The 9,999-nt window shown below is 49.8% G+C and overlaps 5 protein-coding genes across 5 annotated transcripts; 1 reads left to right on the top strand and 4 right to left on the bottom strand.

Moving 5' to 3' along the window:
• Positions 1 to 35: 35 nt before the first annotated feature.
• On the bottom strand, positions 36 to 1,270 carry DEU56DRAFT_751350 (uncharacterized protein; the record flags this gene model as incomplete). Its single annotated transcript, XM_041349571.1, has 3 exons — positions 36 to 757; positions 810 to 941; positions 994 to 1,270. The coding sequence occupies 3 exons, from the start codon at positions 1,268 to 1,270 to the stop codon at positions 36 to 38; spliced, it is 1,131 nt and encodes a 376-aa protein (XP_041214371.1).
• A 43-nt stretch (positions 1,271 to 1,313) lies between these two features.
• Positions 1,314 to 3,267, top strand: DEU56DRAFT_969840 (Ima1 N-terminal domain-containing protein). Its single transcript, XM_041359417.1, has 6 exons — positions 1,314 to 1,592; positions 1,641 to 1,759; positions 1,813 to 2,119; positions 2,178 to 2,347; positions 2,395 to 2,553; positions 2,609 to 3,267. The coding sequence occupies exons 1-6, from the start codon at positions 1,391 to 1,393 to the stop codon at positions 3,233 to 3,235; spliced, it is 1,584 nt and encodes a 527-aa protein (XP_041214370.1). The 5' UTR covers positions 1,314 to 1,390; the 3' UTR covers positions 3,236 to 3,267.
• DEU56DRAFT_769717 (uncharacterized protein) lies at positions 3,268 to 5,227 on the bottom strand. The gene is made up of 3 exons (XM_041351356.1): positions 5,024 to 5,227; positions 4,491 to 4,854; positions 3,268 to 4,437 (listed from the first exon to the last, which is right to left on the bottom strand). Exons 2-3 carry the CDS (start codon positions 4,785 to 4,787, stop codon positions 3,697 to 3,699), a joined length of 1,038 nt encoding a protein of 345 aa, XP_041214369.1. The 5' UTR covers positions 4,788 to 4,854; positions 5,024 to 5,227; the 3' UTR covers positions 3,268 to 3,696.
• Positions 5,225 to 8,068, bottom strand: DEU56DRAFT_877748 (chondroitin AC/alginate lyase). The gene is made up of 4 exons (XM_041356035.1): positions 7,605 to 8,068; positions 7,170 to 7,553; positions 5,921 to 7,113; positions 5,225 to 5,869 (listed from the first exon to the last, which is right to left on the bottom strand). Exons 1-4 carry the CDS (start codon positions 7,944 to 7,946, stop codon positions 5,443 to 5,445), a joined length of 2,346 nt encoding a protein of 781 aa, XP_041214368.1. The 5' UTR covers positions 7,947 to 8,068; the 3' UTR covers positions 5,225 to 5,442.
• On the bottom strand, positions 8,069 to 9,875 carry DEU56DRAFT_769712 (Thiolase, N-terminal domain-containing protein). The gene is made up of 8 exons (XM_041351355.1): positions 9,640 to 9,875; positions 9,554 to 9,584; positions 9,246 to 9,499; positions 8,727 to 9,199; positions 8,580 to 8,677; positions 8,420 to 8,528; positions 8,298 to 8,359; positions 8,069 to 8,245 (listed from the first exon to the last, which is right to left on the bottom strand). The coding sequence occupies exons 1-8, from the start codon at positions 9,798 to 9,800 to the stop codon at positions 8,180 to 8,182; spliced, it is 1,254 nt and encodes a 417-aa protein (XP_041214367.1). The 5' UTR covers positions 9,801 to 9,875; the 3' UTR covers positions 8,069 to 8,179.
• Between the last annotated feature and the right edge of the window lie 124 nt (positions 9,876 to 9,999).

Genomic DNA, 9,999 nt, shown 5'->3' with positions numbered 1-9,999 from the left:
TATCTGATCCATGCACATGGGCCCCGCGCATGTTGTTACCGTTCCTGACCAATTCCCGCCCCTTCCAACAAACCAAGTAGACCACCCCGACCCCCCAGTGACCCAATTTTACCAAGCTCATCAGCAGCTCTCTCTACGCGACGTAATCCTGTCCGCTCACCGCCCTCTCCCCCAATCTCCATTCCCTTTGCTGCCGCTTCCTCATCAATTTTTTGTAACCTGCTCACAACCCCCTGGTTCGCTCGTTCCAAAGCTGCTCGTCCTAATGCCTCGGTCATCACATACGGATAATCGGGCTCAAGCTTCTCTAGCAACTCCGATTTTTTCGCTCGATAATTATTCCGTGTCGTACTTGGCGGATGTGAAAGTAGAATATGCGTAGTGACAGGCTGTGGTGCCTCGGCACCTGTAGCCTGAGGTGCTTGATGTGTGTATGCAGTTTTGTCTAGCCACTTGTCCAGCGCAACGACAGCGTCCTTGGATTTCTTCACCTTATCATACTTTGACGGTCGGCCTTTCTTCTTGGGCGCATTTGTAGTAGTAGATGCTACTTGTTCATACCCATCTGCGATGTCTGAAATGAATTTTTCCCTAGGTAATTCTCGCGGGCTATGCGGATACAAATTAGACGGAGGGAGCACGTGAAAGAACTGAGCTTTTTGTAAGGCGGAAAGTACGTATGTTACGTGGGGTCTTAAAGGGCGCAGGAAATCCGTTTCGAGCACGTCGGGTAGCTTCAGTAGAGACTGATACATGTCTATGATCCGATGAGTTATCCAATCTCTATGTAGAACACAAGGGCTACTTACCGATTGTCACGGGAAGATGAGCGAGAGCATGCAACGGCGGAGCCGATGATGATGGCTGAGTCGCAAAGAACGTGTAAAGACCAAATAGAGCAGCAGCTCTGATAAGAGGAGACTCGGATTCCGCTAACCGTTCTGTATACAATATGAATGCGTGCTTAGGAAAAACGATGCATCACGGGCATACCTGAGAAGAGTCGCATAGTGACTTTAAGAAAGGCATCGCGAGATCTGGCATCAAAAACCTTGAAATGCAACCATGACCATCCGTGGTTGCTCCAGATATCCTTGAACAGGGTAAAAGGCTGAGGAGGGGGAGATCTGGCATATCGCTCGGTGTAGACAAGGATAAGGTTACTTATGTCTTCACGTGCGGGGTCCACGAACAGTGAAGACGTGAAATAGGTAGGCTGCAAGACCACATGGCCCCTGGACGTTGTGTGTGTTGGGGCCACCAGAGACATTAACTGACAATGGAAGTGAAGAGGAGGAAATTTCCATTCTTGTCAGTTTATAAACAACACCAATTTCATCCAACCGCACAACGCACTCCCTCAGGTTCAGGCTCATACGGCTTCAACCAAATGCCACCTCTCTTTCGTCACACTAGCAGCAATATCTGCTTTTTCTGCAGGTCCACCATCAAGCCTGCACCCCCAGATCCACGATCTTTCCGCTGTCCGCACTGTGACTGTTGGAACCGCTATGACGCGAACGGCGAAATCATGTCAGATGAACCTGCTATGCACGATGAATCCCTAAACTCAAAATCATTTGCAAAGAGAGGTAAGCTTCAAACTTCTTGCTACTCTTCACGCTCTGATTCGTTGGCAGCGTCTCCCAGCAAGGACCGTCTGCCATCCATGTACGGAACCGGCCAGTTCTGTCATACATGCCAGACAAACCAAATGCTCTTGGTCAACCTTCTCTCAAACTACCTACCGCCACCACATGTGGGAACCGCCTTTTTTGACACGCGTTTTATCACACTGAACCTCACGAACAGCACCCGGACTACGCACAGCGTCTGGAGAAACTTCCAGAATATCGTGAATCGTTGCATGTCCGATATCCTCCCGTGTGTGCAGACTGCATGCCCGCTGTGGAAGAAGAGATCCGGAAGAAGGATCATATGGCGCGGACTAAGGCACTGGGCGGATGGCTAAACGACAGCAGAGGCAAGGAGAAGCAGAGACAAGCCCCGGGATCCAGCAGAGAAAGAGAAAAACTTCAGACCCATTTGTTTCTGTGGAGACTAAGAGGCTTTCTATGGTTTACGACGTTAGCGATAGTTGTTGTTGCTCACTCATCTGGTGCGCCAACACATTCTCACAGATCTGGCGTGATCATCATCTGACTCTCATATCGCAGTTGTATTGAGACTCTATTTCCCCGATGTACTAGGTCATGTGCGACAGGCTCTTCCTCTTATCACCCTTTGTAGTTTATTTTGGACCGCCTGGGATCCAACATACTACTCCTTCCGGAAGGCACGAATACAAGGTCGCGATCTTCGCGTTCGCGGCAAGAAAAATTACATTGTCAGTCCTTATGGCAATCATTGTTTGATTTGCTGACGCGCTACCAGATTCTGCAAATGACCGCATGGTTCTCCAGACTGCTCTCATCTATTCTTCTCGCACTTTCATGGCACGCGCCTTCGCGGGACTATTTGCATCTCTCGCGATATCCAGCATCATCACGAACACATTACTACTGTCTAATATCACTCATCGTCGAAGTGCTGGTAAGTATAAACTTCACCCCCTCTTCATTCATGTTCATGTGCTGCATGCGCTTAGATCTGTGCTACCTCATTTGTCGCACTGCGCGTACAGAAACCTCCGCCTATTCGCTTAATCGATACCTCTAGTCACCAGCATCTAGTTGCATCTGCGCGTCCTACACCTGAGCTTTCCCCTCGTTCATCACCCGCACCTCACACGCAAATTGCTAGCGAACCAGACCTTCTCGCATCTCTCTCACTCTCATCGAATCCCGTGATCTCCCCCGGTAACCCAATATTTGGCCTTCCTTCTCTCGTATCATCCAATTCAACATACCCATCCTCTCGAAACAATGCGGGTGAAGACGAGGATGAAGATGCCATGGACTGGACCCCTACGGTTCCATCGCCGGCCAAGCCAAGAAAGATCCTTAACGACGACGACGACGGCTCGTGGGTCAGGCCACAACGCTTTTTCGCTCCGGAACGACCAACGGGCCTGGAGTCCTTGTTCGCAAGTACCAAATTGGACGATAGAGATCAGAAGACTTCATCTACCACACGTCCTATTCGTGCACGGACTACCCTACATCTGTTTGTGGTGCGCTGGTGGTGGGCAGGTGCCGCGTCCTTGATTCTCGTTCCTGCTGCAGCTTTAGGGTTCAAGTTCTGGCGAGGAATGGAAATGACACAAGATAATTGACCTAACCCAAGCTACGTTGTGTAGATTACAGTACATTGTTCTGTGATATCATCCTGCACAAATAGCAGCAGTCTTTCATTCAGACAAGCAGTACCCGACCGTGCAAGTAATATAAACAAACTGACCGCACTGCTTGGCCAGTAATGCATAACATCAAGAACACAAAAATAGCAACGGGGGGTATACGTACGAGATGGGAAAGGAACTGCAATGACTTGGGTAATAGTATAGACGCGAGGAATATAAGCATAATGTTTGTCGTCTAGGAATCCGCGTATACGTAAACGGAAACGGAATGAGGCGAATGCATTTGTCCAGCAAGCGAATGTATTGACTGATACGACAGAATAAAAAGGTGAGTAATGCTGGAAATGAATAGATTTCCGCCTTCACTCCACTCGGGATGGTGAAGAATGGACCGCTTGCAACCATCTAGCTTTTCTCCGCGTCAATAGGCTAGCTCAGTATCCCGTGGCGTACCCGCCATGGTGAAGCGGAACGCCATACTGGTCAGACTGATACTGATGCGAGTTGAAACTAGGACCACGCGCGAGTTCCTGCATCATGGGCTGAGGACTGGGACCACGCGCAAGGTCAGCATAACCGCCAACAGGTGCGAGATTGGCAGGCCCTGCGGTGAAATCATGGTCAGGAATTGGGTTGAGCACTGTTGCACCAATGCCAGCGTGACCAGAGCCGGAGTGGAATGAAGATGCATTGGAGTTACGGCGGTTCAGACCGGGAATACCACCATTATCATCGTCATTGTTACTGGGCGGCTGCCAGTCAATAGGCTGCATGCGGTCATCAAAGCTTGAAGATTTGCCAAACTTCCACTTGCGAATGATGGTCCAAATGATGATAGAACCACCGACACTTGTAGCAATGACGATGAGGACGATGAGGGCGGTGTGCGTGATACCAGTAGAAGAAGACGACAAGGAAGATGGTGTGGCACTTGCACTTGTGGCAGCAGTGTTGGTAATGAACACCACTGATTGGGAGGTTTGAGAGCCCGTCTGCACAGGCGTAGCAGTCGCACCAGGACTAGTTTGAAGACTTTGGGTAGTTGATGGTGTCGACGATGTTGATTGGGTGCTCGTTGGGGAGGTAGAGGATGAAGATGTCGAGGATGAGGAAGAGGAAGAGGTCGTCGTCGGTAAAACTGCACTGACTATACTTCCTACTAGCCCAGCAGATGTCTGTCGACAGAATTTCAGTACCTTATATTAAGGGTGGACTAGATGAAACTCACCGAAGTGGCAGAGGATGAAGAGGATGCAGAAGACACAGAAGATGCGGGTGTGCTATCAGCTGTAGTTGCCGTTGATGCAGACTGCGTTTCGACGGCAGAAGTTATAGTAGGATTAGCCCCTGCTCCGTTGACAGGCTGGGGAGTGCCAGGAAGTGTACCAATCTGGGGGGCCCGCTTCTTGAGGAAGCGGTTGTGGCTCACTTGGTGATTGTAGTCGACTGCTTTTGCGTCCGATGCGATGACCAAGGAAAGAACGAGTGTGATGTAGAAAAGGAAAGAAATCCTAGGTTTGGCCATCTTCACTGGATTTTGTCGCGCGTTGGTGTGTTTGAAAAAGTTTGAAGGCCCAACTAAACCTCGTTGGCTAGGGACCGCGAAAAAGAATGGTGGGGATTGAGATCAGATAATGAACGAATAGATGGACCAGCCGTCGATACAGGACAGTCAACGTCGTGGTTGAGAACAAGGAGCAATCAGAGAAACAGGTCAACAAAAGCGAACCACGTTACGGCGCTAGAAGAGAAGGTACTCACTCGGTGAGGTAAGATTCACGTCGCAGAAAAGACAGAAGAAAAAAGAGCGTCGTTGTCTAAGCGAAAGAGACAGTTGTCTAGCCGTAAAGGAGTGAAACCTTGTGTTGTCGAGAAGAACGAGCGTGGTCAAGGAAACGACACGGAAATATTGTCAGCCTCCGTGGACCGTTGTTCATCCAAAATCTTTCATCAGGCAATTTTCCTGAAACTCATGTAGATGGTATAAACTACAACACGCGTCCTCGATGGTAAATTATCCGTGCTCCAAAAGCACAACGGAGGGAACACATCACGATATGTAGGCTAATCAGTGAAGTTCCGTACTAAAGGGTGAAACAATTGGCAACCCAAGAAAACTCAATCTCGTTTGCAAACGTCCATCATCGCATAACAACGAAAGTGTCCGAAGTAAATGTGAACTAAGAAGAAGGGCTAGTCAGCGACCACTGGCTCAGAGCCACAGAGCCCGGGGTCATGTATGAACTCGCAGACATTCCTGGCCATTGTGGGTTAATGAGCACTTCCAACGTGTACGTGCCAGCAGGCAGACTGATCACCAGGACAGTCACACCGTCATTAGTCTGATCAGCTTGTGGGGGGGTGGGGTCACTAGCGAACCGAACAGGATTCATGGTGGTGAACACCGCGCCAGATGGAGGATTGAGCAGTTGAACAGTGGTGGTCGCAGAACCGATGGTGAGTGTAGCGGTCAAGCTATCTGCACTCAAGGAAATAGTTGCGTTGGTGTGTGCTCGCCACATAACAGAGGCTGAAGCGTTGATCTCATCCTGGATGAGCACCTGCTTGCGTCCATTGATCAAGTGAACACCGCGGGAAAACGAGGTACTGCGAGTCATAATTAGCGCAAGTTCCACAGGTAAGCGTCATCAAACGTACACGTTGAAATATGCACTCGTCAGGTCCGCAACGAAGTAGGCACTGGAGTCACCAGGAACATTCATCACAGTACTGGATCCTTGAACCGTACCCGAAGTGTCGTGCCTGACAGTCGGAGCGGCAAGGACATTTTGGTTCGCCTGGTTGACCAAAATGGTGTTCTGGCCCTCCGTCATTTTGCGGTAGTACAACCATCGCTGACTGTCCTGAGCGTCATTGCTGAAGTAACCAACTGAATTGTAGTCCCCAGACCCAAGCTCTCCGAACCAACGAACACCAAGAGCATCAACGACAAAGTCGCCGCAATCAAGGTCGTTGTGCGTCTGGTGCCCCTGCAGCGTGCCTGCTTTAACGGCAACATAAAGAGCGTTCTCATCTGTCCAACTGGATCGCATGGAGCCCCATTGATCAGTGCTATTATCAAAGAAATGGTCGAGAGCTAGACCATCCCAGAAAGCACCAGTAACAGCAGGGTTGTACCAGAACATACTCCATGGCTCAGCAGCGTCGAATTGATCACGTTGGAAAAGCTGGTATTGTGGCATGTTGTACTGCTGGCCGTAGAACATCATGGCGTTGGCAGTGGTGGAGTACTTGTTTGGACCACAATCGCCGTAATTGAAGAGGGAACCGGGGCCGGACACATACATGTGGTATTGACCGGTCAATTGGAAGTCGGGATTGACGGACAGAAGGTCGTATGTGGAACCAGTAGCGGTTAACAGCGAAGACGCCAACTCGGCATGGCCCGTAGTACCGAAGTACCAGTAGTTGGCTGTCTCAGACCATGTGCCGTCGCTCGAAGGAGCAAGAGCACAGTTCTGGAGGGCATTGGGGACGGTCAGGGCAAGAAGTTGTGCAGCGATACCGGTGGTGTCATCTCCGAGGATAGCAAGCGCACCCATGGTAAGGCCATTATTACAAACACAGTTCCAGTTGCCCTCTGTGTTAGTCTTCCACCAGCCGTAGGCCGCAGGGTCGTTGTTACTGTAAGCGATGACCCCGTTATTAAGGCCATACGTGATCATGGTAGCCATGATCGAGCTTCTTTGAGCGGGTGTCCACGCATTATACAGCCAGTCATAAGCGATAGCATAGGCTGCAGTGAGCTCAGCAGTGTCGAGGAAGTGAGTAGGGTTCCATTTTGTGGAATTATCAGGACCCCAACCACCAGTCAAGTTGCCAGCTGCATTCTATAATCGCGGGGCGTCGGACATCAGGCTACCTCGAACTAGGCAAGGAAACATACCTGCAACTCGATATAAGTGCGGTCCAGCCACTTCGTGTCATTGGTCATGCGGTATGCGTAAGAGAATGCTTTGACACGTTGTTTGACCTCACGAGCAGGATCCAATATACCATTACCGCCATCCAAGTAATATGCGACAGGGGACAGGGCCATGTATTGCGTTGCATTTCCGAAAATAGTGTCATTCCAACCGGAAAGATATGGATCATTTTGAATGAGGTTGGGAAGGGACTCCCACATGTAAGAAGGAGCGATGAGGCGAGGCCTGTCGGAACGAACTGATGTCGGGCTGGGATTGGATGGTTGAAAAGGATCTTGCGGCCAGGCAAGACTAGAGTTGTTGGTAGAGACGAATGTAGGAGTAGTATAGGCAGCAGTGTTGGTCTACAGGATTTAAGCAATCAACATCTCGAGCAGACAGCAAACAAGACTCACGGTCATTGGGTATATTGGCACTAAGTACTGGCTGTCTGTTGCTGTGGCGAAACGACCGACATTATTTTTCGCGCTGATGGCTGAGGTGGCAGCGGCGCCAGCTGCCGCCGCGCTCTGTGTCGAAGCGTTCTTACTTGAGCGACTGCCCAAAACGCCACCCAGAACTGCGCCAGCAATAACGACAACGGCGACGGGTATGCCGAACTTGACCCATTTACTGACTGGCTTCTTGACCGGGCGATGGGGTGTAATGTAACCTGACGACTCGTTGTAGTATGGGTCTCCAGACCCGTAAGGTGAATTTCTGGCCTGACTACCCAATGCATCATAATTTGCGGCCATCGTTGCAAAATGGCCTGTGAGATAGGCCGAAGAGGGTGTTAAAGGAGAGACTTTAGGTGGGCGTTGACTAAGAAACAAGCAAAACGAAGAAGCAAGCGGGCGAACGTATTGAAGGTGAGAATTGGAACAGGAACACTTGTATATTCGTCGGACCACCAATTTAGAACACGGCATCACGCGGATTAGCCATCCATGGATACCATGTCTCAACGGTAAAAATATCTATCTCCTTTTCATTCCCGGACAAAGACAGCCGCTGCACCCATTCCAGTCCCAATACACATAGAAGTGACCAACACCTGCATAAATTTGTCAATCGTAGATCACTTGAACGAGGTTGAACACCCATGCCTTTCCCTTTCTCCGCTGGAGCTCATTTAATCCTGTAACAATCTGTCTCGCTCCAGTGCAACGTGATCAAGGCATGTTGCATCAACATGATGTAGTAAATATAAAATGTGGGATGTACTCATCTAATGGATGCCCAAAGGCTATGGCACCTCCATTAACGTTCACTTTCTCTGGGTTCAGACCGAGCTCCCGGATGCAGTAGACGTACTGCGAAGCGAACGCTTCGTTAATCTGTATGTACCGCAATTGAGCATGCATCCCCTGACCAGTTGTCAAACTCACTTCAAACAGGTCAACATCTTCTATGCTCAGCCCGGCGTTTTGAAGAGCCATAGGGATGGCAACCACAGGGCCAATGCCCATCACACGAGGAGGGCAGCCTTCCGACAGCTTTAGCCAGGACATGTTTATTCTGGAAATTCCCCTCACCTGCAACAGCGGTAGTGATATGCTTGCCTAGAATTTCAAGCCCAAGCTCCTCCGCCTTTCGCCGAGTCATCATCATAATTGCTGCTGCACCATCAGTGATTTGGCTTGCGTTCCCACCCGTCGTGCGTGATTTGCCCCACTGAGGGAATGCTGCCCGAATCTTCAAAAGATTCTCTTTCGTCGTGCCATAACGGATGCCATCGTCCTTTGTAACTACAACCATCCTCCGTTCACCACTAGCAGGATCTTTCTCGTAAACAGTGAATGGAACGATCTCCTTTGCAAAGTAACCAGCTTTCTCAGCGTGTTCAGCCCGTTGATATGATTTCGCCGAGAATTCGTCCATGATCTCCCGCGAGATGTCAAAATCTTGAGCAACATTCTCGCTGGTCCAACCCATGGGATTAAGACAGTCCTTAGCAGCAGTATTTACTCCAAGAGCCTCGGACTGAGGAGGAGCACCTTTGTCAGGGCTTGCAAAGTTGAGCCTCGTAAGATAAACTTGAATTCTTGACATACTTTTGGGACATGGACTCAGCACCGACAGCAAGTCCAATCTCAATCTGGCCAGAGCGGATTTGATTTGAGATGACAGTTGCTGCCATGAGACCGGAGGAGCAAAAGCGGTTGACAACTTGAATTGGTACGGATTCCGGGAAACCTGCTGCCAGCGCCGCTTCTCTGGCATGATAAACTGGGTCAGGGGTGAGCACTGTGCCTACGCAGATGTCGCCAACAGCACTCGGATCGACATGAGACTGAGCTATTACATGCTAAAGGTCTGCTCAGTGACAATTAAGGTGTGTAATGAATCATTCTGAATGTACCTTGAACATTTCCAATAAAAGCTCATCCGTCCTACCCAAGTAGTCTGACATGAATGACATCTCCAGGGACAGGATCGACCACTCACAACGTGTCTTTCAAAGCACCCTTCCTCGATTTGGTCAACGGAGAGCGGATGGCCATTGTTATGACCACATCATCTGGATGTTTCTGTTCCAATGCAGTCAAGCCTGTAGCTGAGGCACCCGTAAGATGCGAAGAAAGCTGTCGTAGACGTTGCAGAGCCATGGTAAGCAGAAGAGGCTCTCCTAAACAGCAAAGCAGATATTACAACCAGCAAGTACTTGGGAGCTTTGCCGAAAGCCGGAACCAATTCACAAGCCGGAAGTTAATTCCCGGAAAAGCATCCGTGCCAGCTGGCACTGATTGGCTGGCATGAGCATATGCAAATGTCAAGCATATGTCATATGTGTCTTCTCATGGAGCT

The sequence above is a fragment of the Suillus clintonianus genome, assembly GCF_016758775.1.
Source record: "Suillus clintonianus strain FC179 chromosome Unknown DEU56scaffold_4, whole genome shotgun sequence".
NCBI classification, from domain to species: domain Eukaryota; kingdom Fungi; phylum Basidiomycota; class Agaricomycetes; order Boletales; family Suillaceae; genus Suillus; species Suillus clintonianus.
The sequence above is the reverse complement of the archived record's forward strand: the minus strand, read 5'-3'. Positions and strand labels throughout refer to the sequence as shown.

What these genes read in the sequence shown, in the direction of transcription:
- DEU56DRAFT_769717 (XM_041351356.1), bottom strand. Translation starts at nt 4,787, where the DNA reads ATGGCCAAACCTAGGATTTCTTTCCTTTTCTACATCACACTCGTTCTT. An exon ending in CTTCATCCTCTGCCACTTCG is followed by an intron (nt 4,438 to 4,490) that starts GTGAGTTTCATC and finishes TTCTGTCGACAG; the next exon opens with ACATCTGCTGGGCTAGTAGG.
- DEU56DRAFT_877748 (XM_041356035.1), bottom strand. Translation starts at nt 7,946, where the DNA reads ATGGCCGCAAATTATGATGCATTGGGTAGTCAGGCCAGAAATTCACCT. An exon ending in GCACTTATATCGAGTTGCAG is followed by an intron (nt 7,114 to 7,169) that starts GTATGTTTCCTT and finishes CCGCGATTATAG; the next exon opens with AATGCAGCTGGCAACTTGAC. An exon ending in ACGAGTGCATATTTCAACGT is followed by an intron (nt 5,870 to 5,920) that starts GTACGTTTGATG and finishes TATGACTCGCAG; the next exon opens with TACCTCGTTTTCCCGCGGTG.
- DEU56DRAFT_769712 (XM_041351355.1), bottom strand. Translation starts at nt 9,800, where the DNA reads ATGGCTCTGCAACGTCTACGACAGCTTTCTTCGCATCTTACGGGTGCC. An exon ending in GGTGCTTTGAAAGACACGTT is followed by an intron (nt 9,585 to 9,639) that starts GTGAGTGGTCGA and finishes CTACTTGGGTAG; the next exon opens with GACGGATGAGCTTTTATTGG. An exon ending in TATCACTACCGCTGTTGCAG is followed by an intron (nt 8,678 to 8,726) that starts GTGAGGGGAATT and finishes AGCTGTCGGAAG; the next exon opens with GCTGCCCTCCTCGTGTGATG.
- DEU56DRAFT_969840 (XM_041359417.1), top strand. Translation starts at nt 1,391, where the DNA reads ATGCCACCTCTCTTTCGTCACACTAGCAGCAATATCTGCTTTTTCTGC. An exon ending in AAAATCATTTGCAAAGAGAG is followed by an intron (nt 1,593 to 1,640) that starts GTAAGCTTCAAA and finishes ATTCGTTGGCAG; the next exon opens with CGTCTCCCAGCAAGGACCGT. An exon ending in TGTTGTTGCTCACTCATCTG is followed by an intron (nt 2,120 to 2,177) that starts GTGCGCCAACAC and finishes CTCATATCGCAG; the next exon opens with TTGTATTGAGACTCTATTTC.